General features: G+C 38.4%; 1 protein-coding gene across 3 annotated transcripts in view; it reads right to left on the bottom strand.

The window, feature by feature from the left end:
• Positions 1-615: 615 nt before the first annotated feature.
• Positions 616-17786, bottom strand: part of CUL2 (cullin 2) — a 51791-nt gene continuing 34620 nt past the window's right edge. For all 3 annotated transcript variants that reach the window (XM_069859343.1, XM_069859342.1, XM_069859344.1), the window contains 6 exons: positions 16601-16678; positions 13157-13223; positions 11726-11928; positions 9071-9172; positions 8241-8357; positions 616-1220 (listed from right to left, as the gene is read on the bottom strand). In XM_069859343.1, the coding sequence (XP_069715444.1) occupies positions 1089-1220; positions 8241-8357; positions 9071-9172; positions 11726-11928; positions 13157-13223; positions 16601-16678 (699 nt within the window). In that variant the 3' untranslated portion in view covers positions 616-1088. The remainder of the gene's footprint in view (positions 1221-8240; positions 8358-9070; positions 9173-11725; positions 11929-13156; positions 13224-16600; positions 16679-17786) is intronic.

The following is a 17786-nucleotide window of genomic DNA, read 5'->3' as shown; positions in this document are numbered from 1 at the left end:
TGGATTTCTTGTCCTGCCCAAATAGCTAGAAATCTAATTGTGGCAGAGGAAAACAAAATACTATAAATACAACCATATGAGTTAGGAGGGGAAACAAGAAAAATACCCACTCTAGATTTATGCAGAAACAAACATAGGCACACATCCAAGTAGTGCTTCTACCTAATGCATGAGAGAAAACATTTTTCAATTACCAGTCTGCTATATTCTTTCCCATTAATAGGGTGGTTTCACAAGTCACTCAATTATATCTTTGATGTTCATAATAATCATTACTAAGTATGAACTACACTGGTTAAATCCCCTCAAGTATCTGTTTATTTTCTCTTGTAAGATATTCCTACAGCGTGAGATGAAGAGAGACAGAGTAGGCCTTGAGGCACTAAGAATGTAAGTTAGCCTAATCTCAAAAAAACAAAATGCGCACCTCACCATAAATATTTTTTTGTAATCACATCAAACATAACATACCTGCTATTCAGCTTTATATAAATTAGTTCTTACGTCAGATCTGTTCCTGAGGTTATCCAAAACCCAAACACACAACATAATTTTTACTCTTCCAGGTCTGAATAATATTTGCAAACGTTAATGCTATATCCATTTGTACAATCATTCAAGACACATTATATAACTTTATTTTTTTATTTGACAAGCAGCAGTATCATGATCATTATTTTTTTTTTTACATTTCAATGTAGATACAATTATTAGGTTATCTGTCATATTACAATATTTAGGCTTTTTTTTTTACTTTGTCTTAAGATACATTAAAAAACATCAACTGCAAACGTGAAAGGGGAGGGAAAAATAAAAGCATGGTACCCAACCAATTTTCCACATTTCAGCAATACTTCACTCATTCTTTTAGTAAAGTTTTAAGAAATGTCATAATGACATGAGCTTGAAATATCTATAGGCATTTTCATTAACGCTCATGACATGGCACTGGTGATGTTGTAAACAGCAGAAAAACAGGGGCTGCCAAGTGACCAATTATGGAGGCACAGGCCTGCCTCTTCCCACAGGAACACACCAAACAGTGACAGCAATGATCTCCTTACAATCATACCTGCAGGATAGCAACATCATGCTACGTAACTGTATTCGTCTGCAGAGGCTTGGCTTCGCTCTATGTACTGTTTGTCTATCAGGACTTCAATACACTTCTTAATCATGCTGATACTTGGGTTAAACCTAGCTCTTGATTGGCTAATTACCTGCAAAAGACCAAAATGTTTTTTGTGTTATTTTTATTTACAACATTTATAAATGCTATAGAAACATTCACTAAAGCCTTTAAGACAAATTCAGTATATTTTTCTTTCCAAGACAGGACTAAATAAACCTGGAATGTATATAACTACCAACAGAGCATCTACACATTAGTGTCAGGACACTTAAACTGACTGCTCAGCTCATTGTTTAGTCTCCCTGCATACAAACCAGATGTCTCAGTCTTTTTGCTTGCTTTATTTGTCATAGTATAGATGAAGATTAATATTCAGGTTAAAAATTAATTTAATATTAACACATTTCTTCACTTGATTATCACCACAATTTAAGCAAACTGAAAATTTTGTAAAATTGCCTTTCTATGTGCCATGTGTAAAATGTGCCTTTCCATGCTGGCTCTGCCAATTGACTTCTCTTCCTGGACGAGGTTCCTTTTACTTCTGTTTATGTACTTTCATTGTTCTGGAATATTTATTTTATGGACTCCCAAAATTTGGTTGAGTTACTTCAGTCTTACTTGATAATTAAACACCTGAAAAATGTGTTAATCTTAATTTTCATAATAGTTTATACAATTATGAATGTTTAAATTTCACTTGACAGTATTTTTCAAAAGTACCTCTAAAGCTGAACGCAATTTCTTCTCACCCATCACCACTTTTGTTATCATAAAAAGACAGAGAAGACATTTTCATTGACAAGGGGATTAAGTGCATCCTCAGTAAATTTGCAGATTACACCAAGCTGCGTGGGAGTGGTGATCTGCTTGTAGAAAGTAAGGCTCTACAGAGGGATCTGGACAGACTGGACTGACAAGCCCAGGCCAACTGTATGAGCTTCAACAAGGCCAAGTGCTGGGTCCAGTGCTTGGGTCACAACATACCCAAGCAAAGCTATAGGCTTGAGGATGAATGGTTGCAAAGCCGCCTAGAAGAAAAGGCTGTTGATCGACAGCTGGGTGAACATGAGCCAGCAGCGTGCCCAAGCAGCCAAGAAGGCCAGCAGCATCCTGGTTTGCATCAAAAACAGTGTGGCTAGCACAGCTTAGAGAAGTGATCATCCCCTTCTACTCAGCACCGGTGAGGCCACACCTTGAATACTGTGTTGTTTTGGGCCCTTCACTACAAGAAAGACATTGAGCTGCTGGAGCCTGTTTAGACAAGGGCAACGACACTGTTCAAGGCTCTGGAGCACAAGTCTTATGAGGAGAAGCCTAGGGAAATGGGGCTGTTCTGCTGGGGACGAGGAGAAGGGGAGACTTTATCACCCTCTACAACTACCCCAAAGAAGGTTGTAGCAAAGTGGGTTTTGGTCTCTTTTCCCAGGCAACGTGCAATAGGAAAAGAGAAAATGGCCTCAGGAAGTGCCAGGGGAGCCTTAGACCGGATATTAGGAAAAATAACTTCACTGAAAGGGTTATCAAGCATTGGAACAGGCTGCCCAGGAAGTGGCTGAGTCCCTGGAGGTATGTAAAATACATGCAGATGTGATGCTTAGGGGCATGGTTTAGTGGTGGACTTGGCAGTGTTAAGTTAGGTTGGACTTTATAATCTTAAATGTCTTTTCCAAGCTAAACAATTCCGTGATTCTATGATTTAATAAAGATTTGTGTTTTCTTTATGACATTAAAAGGACATGTTTAGAAGACACGTGAACAGGCACATAGCAAATAAAAAAAAAACTAACTATAAAGACGACCTTATTAATTCTTTAATAGCCATTTAAATACATAAAAAACACAACCTATCCTTAGAGATGCTACTGCAATAAACACTCACATTCTCAACACCACTTTTTCAGGAAAATTGCTGAAAAGCCCTTGATGACACTTTTCATCACTAAAGACACAGCCCAATTAGTAATTCTTTAGTATAATTACGCTACTTGATTGCTGTTGCAGCCGCCAAGATATGAAATGTGAGCTGGATTTGTTTTGTTTTGTCTAAGTTCCAGCCCATGTAGTGCTATTTACCTGGTCCTGGCAGAAGCTCCAACTACTCAGCTGCCTGGAAGGTGTAAATGAGTCCACCTACAACTCACCACCTTTCCTATACAACTTGAGACAATCAGGACGAACCTCTCTTCAGTCACTGAAGACAGCCCTACGACACGGCAAGTTCCATCTGGCTATGCTTGAACTTTTTAATACACACAGTAAAAATTGTTTGTTGCAAAGACAAATCTATATATGCATTGTTGAAGAAGCTGCAGCTGCAGGCAAGACTTCAGAAGTCTCTTAATAGCTCTCAGTTTTGCCCATTCTCTTGTAAAGAGGAAATGGTACGTAGTAACAGAACATGCATATCTATTAACCTGGAAAATTTTTTCTATTTTACTCATGGCCAACCTGTAGCAAAGAAAATTACTATTACTTTCTCCTGTCTACTTTCTAGCAATGGTAAGTGAGGTCAACAATTTTTCCCATAGCTTCTCATTTGTTCTGTACAGAAACTGGTTTTTATTTCAGCTGGATTCCCATTTTCTTTACAGCTTTTCATGGCTGGCTTTGTCCCAGCTCTAGAGCTTGCTGGAGCCCTCTGTGAGCCAACAGAACTCACACCAGGTAGAACTCACTCAGCAAAGCAAACAAAAAGCTTCAAAGAGTGAGTTTTGTTAGGCTAGCAGCCAAGGGTCTGCTACATTGCACAACAGTACAAAAGAGAAGAAACTTGCTGCTAACAAGCTAACAAATCTGCTCAGATTTCAACTAAACTTCAGCCCTAGGCTCCAACTGATAGTCATCATCCTACTTCAAGTATTGGTAGGGTTTTTTGTTTTGTTTTACCAAAGGTAATACAAATAAGAGACATACCAGATGGTCAGAATAAAGCCTTTTCTAGGAAAAACTGCACTGACTTTTTCCCCTTGACTGCTCCCACTGACCTTATTCAGTTTAAGCATAAAGCTAACTCGTCCTGCAAGTGACTGCAACATGCAGCTAAAAGTAAAACTATCAGGGCACGTCTAACACAATTAACAATTGAGCAAAGACCACTTGCAGAAATACATGGGCCTTGAGTATTTTCTTGGACGCCTCTCCCTAAATGAAACATACAGTGCTGCAGTTAACCATTAGAATCAGAGCTAACTATATTAAGGCTAGGAGTCTTTCAATCATACGTATAATCCCTGCTCTTATAGCTCAGAAAAAAATATTAAAGAGGTGAGAAAATATTAACCATTCACAGTAAACAAATTTCCTTTCAAAAGATTCATTCTTACTCCTCAAGAAGTTAGGCTAGAAATATTATGAATAAGAACTAAGCATATATATCACCATAATTAGCAACAATATCACAAATTAATGTTTTGAGAAATAAAAAAAGCTCTTGACAGTATAATAAGTCTTAGTACAAGGTTAGCAGGGGAAAAAAGGAAGCTGGACAGTTAAGAATTTAGTTATGCATACCCCACAGGCCTAAAAGAAGGAATGGTTATTAATTTTTTAATACAGGTCAGTCTAGAGAGAAAGCTGTTCAACTTGGAACCCCTGGGCAGTTTGGTCTTAATCATAAAATGTGAAGGAAAACAAGTTACTGAGCTCAATGCAGACATAACTAGGTACAATTTCTACTTAACATCAGTTTTTCATCTTTACGTTTAAGCATTAAGTATACAATAATCTGTCTCCTCACAATTTGCTCTAAAACCTGGCAATAATTTCTGAAATGCTGAAAAGCACATCTATATCATAGATTGTAGAGAAGACACCTAAGATTATCAATCATCTGGCTCAGGTCCCAGCAAGAGTTTGGCTGAGACAGCATGGAGATCAGCACAAATTAATTCAGAGTGCAAAGAAGAAGAGAAAATTAACCCTAATGGATTTTTGTACTGCTTCACCTTATTGCTTAAGAAGGTCCCCACAATGTAAGGCAGCATAGATATTCACTATTTAGAAGCCTAACTTTCAGTTGTAATTGCTCTAATCCACCCAGGTCATAAGTAGTATTCAAAATGGACACCTACAGAATAAATGATAAAGGATATGATTTTCAAAAATGTCATAAATTTAGATAAAAACTAAGGTAAAAAAAAACATTACTGTGGCTGGTGATAGATAAATGGAGCACCAACTTTACTCTCTACTTAGTAGAGTAACAATCAAAATAGCCACCATACTTGCAAAATGTGAAAATGCCACTGATGTTAACACACTGTACTATAAGAGCAAAGCACAGCAGAGGCATGTCAGATGCCTCCTGAGTTAAACAAAGGAAGACATAACCAGAAAGGAAATTTGTTTCCAAAACATAAAAATTTTTCATCTATTCCATCCTTATAAACTAGTCTCAAGAAAAGTACATTTCAAAAATTTTTTTCTAAGAATTTGAGAGTAGGGAGCAAAAAGTATTTTCAGAGATGAAGTGGGGCTCACCTACCATTTTCTAGTTTCAAGTGTAAATTCTTACAGTATTTCATCATAATTGCATCGATGACTTAACAGGAAATAAAACAGCCAAAGATTTTGAGAACAATCACAACCTACACTACCTCATCTTTTAGACATTCAAAGCCAAATTTCTTAAATTAAGCTTGCTTTTAGAGTATTTGTGTACAAGCACTACTTCAGTATCCGAAACCTCTAAGACATCTCACATTGCAAGTTCTCGGTTTACACACTCTCTGTAGCTGCTTATTTTTTTAAGGATAAAAAAATTAAGTGGTTGAGTGTGGTAAACTGTATACTCCCATACACGGCACCAGGCACACAGCAGATCTCAAAATGACTGAATGGATCTCCACCCCCATGCTCAAAATGGTCAAATAAAGCAGGAATCTTTATTTCCTCTCCCACTAGTCTGCTGTGAGGCTATCCAGCAAGTCTCAGATAACAGACGAATGAATTAGCCTAATGAATGAATGCCTTGGAAGACTGAGAGAACTAAAACTGGGAACCGGTTGGTAGGAGAAAAGGTTAGGTCGGAGTAAGAAATACAGTTATAGGAAGGCAGCTAGTACAGATGTGAAAGTGGGAGAAAGAAATCGCACTTCCACCCAACCAGTCTTTGACAGTTCACAGATGATTAATCTAGAGACTAAAAAGCCTATACAGCTGTACTGCTTAATGGGGCAGGGAGCTTAAGAACTGCACGTCTGCATACTTGAACAACTTTTAAAATTCAAGCCATGAATTAGAATAAAATCATGCTTAGAGCTCAAAATTGGGTAGGTGCTTCTGTGGAAATTCCATACCTAGGAAATCCACACTCAGCTTTACAACTGAACCTATAGCTCTGACAATGAATCTTACAGGATACAACATCCGTCAGCCTAGAACCAGACAACAGGAAGGAGCAAGCACAAAGGCACTTAATGAATCATAGAATCATAGAATCACCAGGTTGGAAGAGACCCACCAGATCATCGAGTCCAACCATTCCTATCAAACACTAAACCATGCCCCTCGGCACCTCATCCACCCATGCCTTAAACACCTCCAGGGAAGGTGAATCAACCACCTCCCTGGGCAGCCTGTGCCAGTGCCCAATGACCCCTTCTGTGAAAAATTTTTTCCTAATGTCCAGCCTAAACCTCCCCTGGCGGAGCTTGAGGCCATTCCCTCTTGTCCTGTCCCCTGTCACTTGGGAGAAGAGGCCAGCACCCTCCTCTCTACAACCTCCTTTCGGGTAGTTACAGAGAGCAATGAGGTCTCCCCTCAGCCTCCTCTTCTCCAGGCTAAACAATCCCAGCTCTCTCAACCGCTCCTCATAAGACCTGTTCTCCAGCCCCTTCACCAGCTTTGTTGCTCTTCTCTGGACTCGCTCCAGAGCCTCAACATACTTCTTGTGGTGAGGGGCCCAGAACTGAACACAGGATTCGAGGAGCGGTCTCACCAGTGCCGAGTACAGAGGGAGAATAACCTCCCTGGACCTGCTGGTCACGCCGTTTCTGATACAAGCCAAGATGCCATTGGCCTTCTTGGCCACCTGGGCACACTGCTGGCTCATATTCAGTCGGCTGTCAACCAACACCCCCAGGTCCTTCTCCTCCAGGCAGCTTTCTAGACAGACTTCTCCTAGTCTGTAGCACTGCACAGGGTTGTTGTGCCCCAAGTGCAGGACCTGGCATTTGGCCTTGTTAAACCTCATGCCATTGGACTCAGCCCAGCGGTCCAGCCTGTTCAGATCCCTTTGCAGAGCCTCCCTACCCTCCAGCAGATCAACACTTCCACCCAGCTTAGGGTCGTCCGCAAACCTGCTAAGGGTGCACTCGATGCCTTCATCCAAGTCATTGATGAAGGCATTGAACCAGGCTGGACCCAGCACTGAGCCCTGGGGAACCCCACTTGTCACTGGCCTCCAGCTGGATTTCACACCATTTCCCACCACTCTCTGGGCCCGGCCAGCCAACCAGTTTTCCACCCAGGAGAGTGTGCGCCTGTCCAGGCCAGAGGCTGACAGTTTCTCAAGCAGAATGCTGTGAGAAACTGTGTCAAAGGCTTTACTGAAGTCCAGGAAGACCACATCCACAGCCTTTCCCTCATCCAGCAGCCGAGTCACTTTGTCATAGAAGGCAATCAGGTTAGTTTGGCAAGACCTGCCTTTTGTGAACCCCTGTTGACTGGGCCTGATCACCCAGTTCTCTTGCATGTGCTTCACGATAGCACTCAAGATCACCTGCTCCATGACTTTCCCTGGCACTGAGGTCAGACTGACAGGCTTGTAGTTCCCTGGATCCTCCCTGTGACCCTTCTTGTAGATGGGCACAACATCAGCCAGCCTCCAGTCCAGTGGGACTTCCCCAGTCTTCCAGGACTGTTGGAAGATGATGGAAAGGGGTTTGGCCAGCACATCCGCCAGCTGCTTTAATGCTTAGACACATGAACATGACTGAGGAACCAAGTGCTCCAAAACCACAGTTCAAAGTAGATTCCAATGAAATTGTCCCTAATTTCACTGAGGTATTAGTTTTGATACGGCAGAGTTTCACAGTAGGATGTTTTACCCAACTACGCTTAAGATCTTCATCAAATCATGCTTCAGGAGACAATTTTAACTTACCTCCTGAATAAGAGCATTATGTCGCAACACTTTACGTGCTTTCATGATACGGACTATAGCAGCTTGAAGATACATTTTTCTGTCTTCATCTACAGCACTTCTGGTCTGTTCCATCTCCTGCGGAAGAACAGTAATGCTTAAAATACTGTAAGATCAATAATCACTTCATAAAAGTACCTTGAATCTGTACTTATATTTTATTAAATGTTATCAATTAATAACATAAATCTAGGTGAAGTTCAATTCCAGGCAAAGTACTTCCATAAATGAAGAATACCAGGTTTCAGGAAAGTCAGCAAGAAGGTAGAAGAGACACATCCAAACTCAGCACTTTTGCTAAAGAGACAGGCAGGCAGAATTTACTATACTGTATTGAGTTTGGCAGCACATGCGTACAGAACCCTGTGTCTTACGAGGTACAGAAGGAACACGGATTATCAATATTGGAGTTAATTTTAGTTGCCAAAAGACACAAAACTATAGGAAAACAGTTAATTGGTTTTGCTGTTCCTGGAATAAGTTGCTTTCATAAACACCACCAACAGAAGTCTCATTAGGTAAGAAAAGCTAAATGTCAATCCTATTTGGTACAAAAGGAATAGTTCTTCTTTTAGCTTTTTCTTCTACTTTCTTATTCCCTATTCGACTTTCTCCTGCCTATATGTTAAGAAACATACAGTTCTCAAGCTTTAAACTTAGACAATCCCTTTACAGTGATGTAAATCTTAAACAGGAACTCTAATATCCGCTTACACCAAAACACAATAAATTTGATATAGAAAAATAACCTTCTTAACCTGATAAATTTAGAAACATCAAAGAGTACTTGCCTGTGGTGTGTCTTTCTGCATTGATGTAGTAATTTTAAATTTTGTTCGTTTACTGCTGAAGCTCATATTTAATGAAAAAGTAGACTCTGCCTCTATATCTTCCTGCAATAAATAATTTTTAAAAAAAATCAGAAATGGAACCAAAAAATGATAGCAATTGATTTTGAAAAATCACAGTTAGGGGCTTGCATACATAGAAACATTTCAGATTTGTAGTTGGAAATTCTAAAATGTCACATGAACCGGGTCAATTTTTCAAGCCACAGTTAAACTAACCTAGAAATCGAGTCCCTTATAGAAAACACTATAAAGAACTCTGACAGGCATGAATTTTGTTAACTAGTCAATGCAATTAAAGCAATTTCTGTTTCAATAGTTCCAAAGTTTATTTTTGTTTTAAACACTCTCCATTTATATTTATTTTCACCCTGCAAAGAAAGTAGTATTTGCATTTATTTATGGCAGAATCTCAAGAGAGCGAGCCACTGCTTCCACAACCATTACTAACATTGCCTTCCAGAACCTAAAAGCAGGCATCTAATAATTTTCATGTTATAGCAGAAACAGCTGACAAATTGCAGCATCTACAGTTCCATGGCTCTCTGCACGTTTCTAATTTTTTCCTCTCAGCAGCTCAATTCTCTCCCACGTGTAAAAGATCGTTTCCTTCAATAAACGGTAACTACTCCCTGCAGTCCAAACACCTTTACGTTCAACTAATACGATAACCTGACTGATCTTTGCAGTTTCCAAGCAAGAGCCTGTAAAAGTATTATCAATTTCCAGCAGAATAAAGTTACTGGGCTTCTTAGACTTCGGAATCGTGCCAAACCATGGATGCCTCCAGCGCAAATAGTTCAGTAAACACAACCAATACTTACCTAAATATTTACTCAAAACAATATTAATTCTAGTTTTATATTCAGCAACAAATATTCTTTATTAGGATATATTTATTAGAATATGTATAAGGATATATTTTATAACATCCAGACATAGTATACAAAATTTAACGTGAAACGGCAAAGATCAACAGCTTTAGAAATATAAGCTGATGTTAAATGTTAGTATTATTCTGTTTACATGGTTGAGTATAAACCACAACAGTGAACTGAACTGAACCAATTAAAATTTTGCCAAGTTTCTTCATTATTTTTTTTCTCCTCTTTCAAAAAAGAACAAACACACAAGAGCAATCTACAACCTTGTGATCTCACTTTCATTTTCTAATATTTTCCTGGTTAAAAAAAACAGTTATCAAAGCAGCTTTCCAGTTCTTCTCATAAGTGAAATGAACAGCTTATCTCAGTTTCTTCTACCTGATACTGTCTGAATAACAGGCTCCCTCAGCTGGCTGGAAGTACATGCTGAAGTTGGTAGGATATGCACAGGTACTTCTGCACTGTTTCTGACATAGCAGACTTCTGCGTCCTTCACAGTATGGGATAAAAAACCAACTGGTTTCATATAGGTGATATAGACACATGACGAAGATTTGGAAGCAGAACCTATGCCAGCCATTGCTTTAACCAGAGAGAGAGCTCAGATATTACTGGAATTCCATAAAACTCATGGGACAATAAGAGTTTTGCAAATTGTAACAAAAATCCTCTAATACAAGTCCTGCTTGCTCCCTTTCCTCCTCTTGCAATCCATCAGCAAGGAAGAACATGATTGCTGTTACTTTCAGTCTCATAATCCCACAAATGTTTTGGGGAGATCTCTGTAAGAGAGTTTACCAGTCAGGCTCCTTTCCACGATTCAGTACATCTTTGAAAGTGGTGTTTTTATTTAAAGAATATTCCCCTCCAGCAGCATTGAGTCTAAAGCAGAAACAATAAAGAGTCTTAGCATTATTACCCATTCAGCATACCATGCTGTTACAAGCACAGGGAGTCTGACAGAGATAGCCTACTTCTTCCTGCCTCTTTCCTTATAAATCATAGAATCATATTATACTTTGGATTGGAAGACACCTTAAAGATCATCCAGTTCCAGCCCCCTGCCATGGGAAGGGACACGTCCCACTAGATCAGGCTGCTCAAGGTTCCATCCAACCTGGCCTTGAACACTTCCAAGGATGGAGCATCCACAACTTCCCTGGGCAACCTGTGCCAGTGCCTCACCACTTTCAGTACAAAGAAAGTCCTCCTTATGTCTAGTCTAAATCTGCCCCTCTCCAGTTTATACCCATTGCCCCTAATCCTATCAACACAAGCCTTTGTGAACAGTCCTTCCCCAGCTTTCTTGCAGGACCCTTTCAGGTACTGGAAGGTCGCTATAAGGTTTCCTCAGAGCCTTCTCTTCTCCAGGCTGAACAAACCCAACTCTCTCAACCGGTCCTTGTATGGGAAGTGTTCCAGTCCTCTGACCATCTTTGTAGCCCTCCTCTCGTCCCATTCCAACAGCTCCATATCCTTCTTATGCTGAGGATTCCAGAACTTGACACAATACTCCAGGTGGGGTCTCACAAGAGAGGAATAGAGGGGCAGAATCACCTCCCTTGACCTGCTGGCCACGCTTCTTTTGATGCAGCCCAGGATACGGTTGGCCTGCTGGGCTGTGAGCACAGTGGATTCCTTTATATTAAAAAAGCCATCAACTATTAGATTCACAAGGCTGAAGACGTGAAACATTGATATCGCGACAGCATACCTTGTCTGAGTCATGGTTGATCATTTTGACATCAAGTAAGGATTTGATGGTTTTGGTCAGTTCCTTCTCATTCATTTGTGTACTATCCTGAAGCTCCTTGTAACTGACAGTTTCACTGTTGTTGAAGGCAAGCAGCACTGCCATTTGGTACGTTGTGACCATGGCTACATAAGGTTTGCACAAATAATTCATTTTTACTTCACCTGTAATGACAGAAGTAGTATTTTATGAACTGATGGAATGTGCTGAAAAGTCATCTGATGCCTGACAACTAGGGCTCTTTGTACCTTTTCAGACATTCAAGTCACATCTAAGTATGCATTTAACACTAGAAATGGATAAGTGGAAGATGATAGCTCATGTTGTGAACTTAACGCATTCAGAATGTAGCTTGCAACAAAAATAACTCTGATAAAGTATGAACACTAAAACAGTAGTGTTTTAAAGAAAAAAGGAAACATGCAGTGCAGAATTTAAATAATACAATATAATTTACAGTAAAAAAAAAAGGAAATTCCAAATCTCCCCAAAACATAGCAATGCATAAACTTCAATTAACACGGAATCACAGAAGAGTGATTACAGAAAAGTTATTCCAAGGGAAGATTTTAAACCAAAATACTTCTCCTATAAAGTTTTTCTAAATATTCTTATATTCTTTAAATTCCCTGAAATTAAAAAAAAAAGGGGGGGGGGTGCAAAAAGAGGAAAAGCAGGGGCAAAAAAAAAGCACTGAAGAAATCTGCCTGAAAGCAGATTTGGATTTTCTGTGTGAAAGTGACTGTGAGTAAACAGCAGACTTCTACTACCAGAACTAAATTCTCGTTAAATTATATTTCATGCTACTCTGGTTTTCACTTCCATGTAATACGTTGTGATGCTCAGCTGTTAAAACCTGGTACTGAAAGCACTTGAAATAAAATACAATTGACTGATACCTACTAAACTAAGCAACAATTTTATATATTTCTTCTAAGACATATTTTAACAAATACTTCTATATATACAAACATAAGTGTGTGTGCATGTATATATATATGTATGGATGTATTTACTTAGATACCTACATACCTGACTAAAACAGTATAATATTTATTCTTAATATTTAATATTCAGCTAAGGAACATCTGATACTAGAGAAATAATTCCAGAGCAACTGTTAATAACTCATCAGTTCTACAGTGCCATTTTGTTGTTAAGAACATACAACTCTATTTTAATAAACCACAGGTAACATATGCAAGTTTACAAAACAAATTTTGGAGATACTAAACAGCAAATATTAAATTAATTTATAATGCAAAATAAGTTACTTGACTTCATATGCATCATAATGTTCCAATTCCAAAATCTGTTGTCATTTAAAAAGGACTTATAACAAGTAATTGCCAATAGTATAGAATGAAAGTTTAGCAAGGCATTTAGTTTTACCTGTACAAAGATAATGCAACCAAGTAAGCTTCCTCCCACTAAAATGCTGACTGTAAAATAATTCAAACTGCAAAACAAAATGAACTTCTATTAGCCACACATGTAACTACTTAAAATAGTTTATTATCACAATATCACCCCAGCAAAGAAATACTGGTTTTATGTTCACCATGTTGGATGCAAATATCACAGATCGATTCACGACAGCATTTTCCCTTGCAATATGGGTGACGGAGTGAACACCAGTCATTTACTAAACTACTTGAACATATTAACTTACCACTCAATGACTAAACCAAAAAGATTGTTGACACATTTATACTCTCAAAGCATAAAATACTGAAGTTAAACAGTGTTCCAAAGAAGTATCAACTCTACTGAATTTAAAAGAATTCCTAGGAGGTTTTAGCAATCAATCTTATTAGGTTTCATTTTTCTGGGGAATTCAAGAAGAGCAAGCCTGAAAGTGGGCACAGTTTTTGCCACCTTTCAACATGGGTTTCAGGTCAGACACAACTACACAGTTTGCAAACATCTCAGAATGAAGAAGGGACCACAGATCCTTGGATTTCTAGTGAGACCTTCTGAAACCGATTTTCACAAAGCAGCACACATTTATGAAGCAGTAATTAACACTTCAGTGTTGTGCTGACACCCAAAAATTTAAGCATCGTCTCAAAATTGGTGTTCAAAAATAATCAAAATTAGCATTAGTAGTAATACTAATTTCTTTCTTCTTTTTTTTTAAATTTTTAAACTGATTTCTTGTCACATGAAGTGCTACATCAGTTATTTTGGAAAATGTTTTTTCCTGATATTTAAATTACACATACACCAATATAAAGCAGAACAGGAATATGGGAAAAAAACCCAAAAAGGCCTTAAAAACAACTTTAAAATTCCTCTCTCCAAGAAATTAATTAATGTTGTGCAAGTGAAAATTAGCTATGCAGTTTGAAATCAGGCACTAACAGGCACAAATCCGGCTACTGAGAGACCATGTTCCATTAGACATTAGGAATGCAATTCCTAGAAGGTTCTTTCAAAGCTATGCTTATGAACATTTAAATGTCATTTTCATGAGAGAATAAGAGATGGAAGGGCACACAAGACCGGCAGACTGTGATAAGAAAAAAGACATTTACAGAGAAGCACCAAAATCATCTTTTTCTCATATTACATGCAATCCATCAATCCTGCCATTCCTGGAAACTACCAAGCAGTGGGGAGAGAATAAGAAAAGCCCTTGGCAATACAATGAAGCATTGGGTTTTGAAAAACAACTAAAGATACTCCAGAATGTTCTTAAAAAGAAAAATCTTTTGAGGACATCGTTTTCATCTTATTTATTCTCCAGGCTAAATTGATGGAGAAAAGTTACTCTGACATGAAGGAAAAGAAGAATTTCTTCAAAGACTAAAGTGGAAGTTCATAGCAAGACTTATAAAAATCAGATTTTATTTTACATTTTAACGTAATGGAAGAGTCTGATCACTTTGCTTCTAAGGAGAAATATAAAAAAGGGGCTTTTTTAGTGGCATTTTTAGTAGTTATGGCATTATCTTTTATGCCCTCTGAAAATTACTTATATTTGGCTGAAAATGCAACAGAAAAATTAAAATACTAATTTGACCATAATCCTACATATTATCCCTATAGCCACGAGGAAAAAAAATCAGACTGCATATATTGGCAAGCGCCTGATAAACCTCAGTTTTAAGACAACTTTTTTTTTTTTTTAAGAAAAAAAATCAGAAATTTTGCTCTCATACTTGCCATCTGAAAGAAACAAGAAAGTTTGGCTTGCAGACTAATCCTAATTTAAGGTCTGCCTAGGTATGGGCAATGAGAAAAACTTAAAAAAAAGAACCTTTCCTTAAAACTGGATCAAACCTCCCTGTGCCCCACATAGCCAGCACTGCGTACACATCAACTTAGGTTACTCTGATTTGATCTGGCAACTCTGACTGATGTCAAAGGAAAATACAAAAAGGGGAACTTTTGACCTCTCTAAGAACCAAGTGGTTTTCCACCCACCAGCTTACATAGGATGAAAACAGTATTTGTAAAACATTCAAATGCATACATATTTATAGGAAGCTCCAGCAGTCTCTGAGCCTGGAAAAGCTGCTAAACAGTTTGCCTAGTTACAGTTCCCATACTTTAGAGGGCAACTGCAAAATGTTTTTTTCTTTCTAAATCCCAACCAGAATCCTATCTTCATGGGTCAAATGATCAAATTTGACAGTGAAGACAGAAACCATCAATTTTTCAAAGACTCTCTGAGGTTATGTTCTGTTTCCTCAGAAAATTATCAATGTAATTCTGAGCATTCCTAGCTAGATGGCACATGAATAAGTTAGCCAGTAAACTGGCAAAACAGTGAAGTTAGGCAAGCAACCAAGGCTCTGAGCTGCTTCCGATACCCAAGTCAGTAACAACTTTCCAACTAAAAAACTCTTATTTTAAACCCACAAAATAAACAGCAAATTGTCATCAGTCACCTTCTCTGGAGACCACAGAATGGGTTTAAAACTATTACATTGCTAAATCAAAGCATGACTTGGCAGAAGTAAAAGCAGAATAAATAGTTCTAGTATGTAGCAGTAAAGCATTAAAAAGTTTCGTCACCAAAGAAATAGATATTTGCCATTATAATTTAGATCAGATAACAATTCAAGTTATACAAACTGCTTAAAAGATCTGTTATGTCCAATAATACAAAATTTGTATTGTCTAAAATGTACTTCACTATTAAACACATTTTAACAAAATCTATTTAGGCATATTTATTGCCTAGAAAATACTTAACCACTAAATACACTGCAGCAAAGATCAACACACATATTCTGCATTTTAACAGAACCATTGGACAGATAACAGTTAGAACACAATAATGTAATCAAAAGTAATAAAATATTCCACCTCTATGAAGCAGAAATAATCACATAAAAAGAGAATATTTACCAAATATTCTTTGAAAACTCACAAAATTAGCTTTAAAGAAGTTTCCATGAAGATTGATTTTGAATTGCTTCTACAAAATATGGAACAAGAAACCTGTACCTGCATTTTAATCTGCTATGAAATCTGTCCAGAATAATTCAGAAACAATAAATATCAGAAATAGGCTTTAAAGCTAAGAATCAATCCAGTTCTTCTGATTGTATTTATTAGTACCTCCCTCATCCACCAGGAAGTGTAGAAGAGAGATGTGAAAAATAAACAAAAGCTATGCATATATTCATATGTTAAACTAAACACACACAAATTCAGTATGCCATTTGGGCAACCTTCCAAATTTCCTATCAATTTGAAACAGGATAGCCATAATAAACAAACAAAATGAAGCAGCTCAGGTTTTTCTCTGTTAGAGTAATCATCTTTTATTTGGAGTTACTGTACGTTTTCCATATGTTTATAAGGAGCCTCCTACTAACCTACCATCTGTACACTTTTTTCCAGTTCCTGAGGAATTGCAAATGTAGAAGAAGGAGCCTGAGTCAGAGGCCATGCACCAGCCTAAAAGTATCAGGAAAAACATAAGCTTTATCATTTTCATACACATAAAAAAAAATAACAGTATTAAACAGATATATAGTGTATAGTATGCCATAAGACATTCAATTTAGATCAGGAGTTTTACCGCTCATTTTTCACTACTTATTATGCATGCCCCACTGAAGTATTAATTCAAGACAAGAGCACAAGGCATTTTATATCACCATTGTTTATGTGCTGGCAGGTTAATTTTAAAAATAAAAGCTATAAAAAGAAATTATTCCACAATCACAGAATCCTAGAATAGTTTGGGTTGGGAGGGACCTTAGAGATCATCTAGTTCCAATTAATCACCTCCCCAACCTCCATGCATATGACTTCTGGGAGGATCTGTTCCATGATCTTCCCAGGCACAGAGGTGAGGCTGACCAGGGTAGTTCCCAGGGTCGTCTTTTCTACCTTTTTGTAAAATGGGCACAACGTTAACCTTCTTCCAGTCACCAGAGACTTCTGATGGCCATGACTTTTCAGATAACATGGAGAGTGGCTTGGCAACCACATTGACCAACTCCCTTAGGACTCTGGGATGCATCCCATCAGGTCCCACAGACTTATAAATGTTCAGGTTTCCCAGGTGGTCATGAAACTGATCCTCCTCTATTGTGGGAGGGGGGTTACACCCCTGGTCACCATCTTGCTGTCCCATGACCCAGGAGAGGTTGTCAGTGAAGACTGAGGCAAAAAAAGTTAAGTACCTCAGCCTTCTCCTCATCTGTTAATACGAGGTCACCATTTTCAACCATCAGTGGAGGTACATTCTCTTTAACCTTCCTCTTCTGATTGATGTACCTGTAGAAGCCCTTCTTGTTTACTTCCCTTGCCAAGTTCAGTTCCAGCTGCACCTTGGCCTTCTTGACCTCATTCCTACACAACCAGGCAGTGTCCCTATACACTTCCCAGGTTCCCTGTCCCTGCTTGCACTGCCTGTGCAGTTCTCTCTTCTTCTTGAGTTTGACCAGCAGGTCTCAACTCAGTCACACCAGTCTCCTCCCTTTCCTGCCTGATTTCCTACACACGGGGACCGAGTGCTCTTGTGCTTTACGGAAAGCAACCTTAAGTATTTCCCAGC

This window comes from Phaenicophaeus curvirostris, chromosome 6, assembly GCF_032191515.1.
Source record: "Phaenicophaeus curvirostris isolate KB17595 chromosome 6, BPBGC_Pcur_1.0, whole genome shotgun sequence".
Lineage (NCBI taxonomy): Eukaryota > Metazoa > Chordata > Aves > Cuculiformes > Cuculidae > Phaenicophaeus > Phaenicophaeus curvirostris.
The sequence above is the reverse complement of the archived record's forward strand: the minus strand, read 5'-3'. Positions and strand labels throughout refer to the sequence as shown.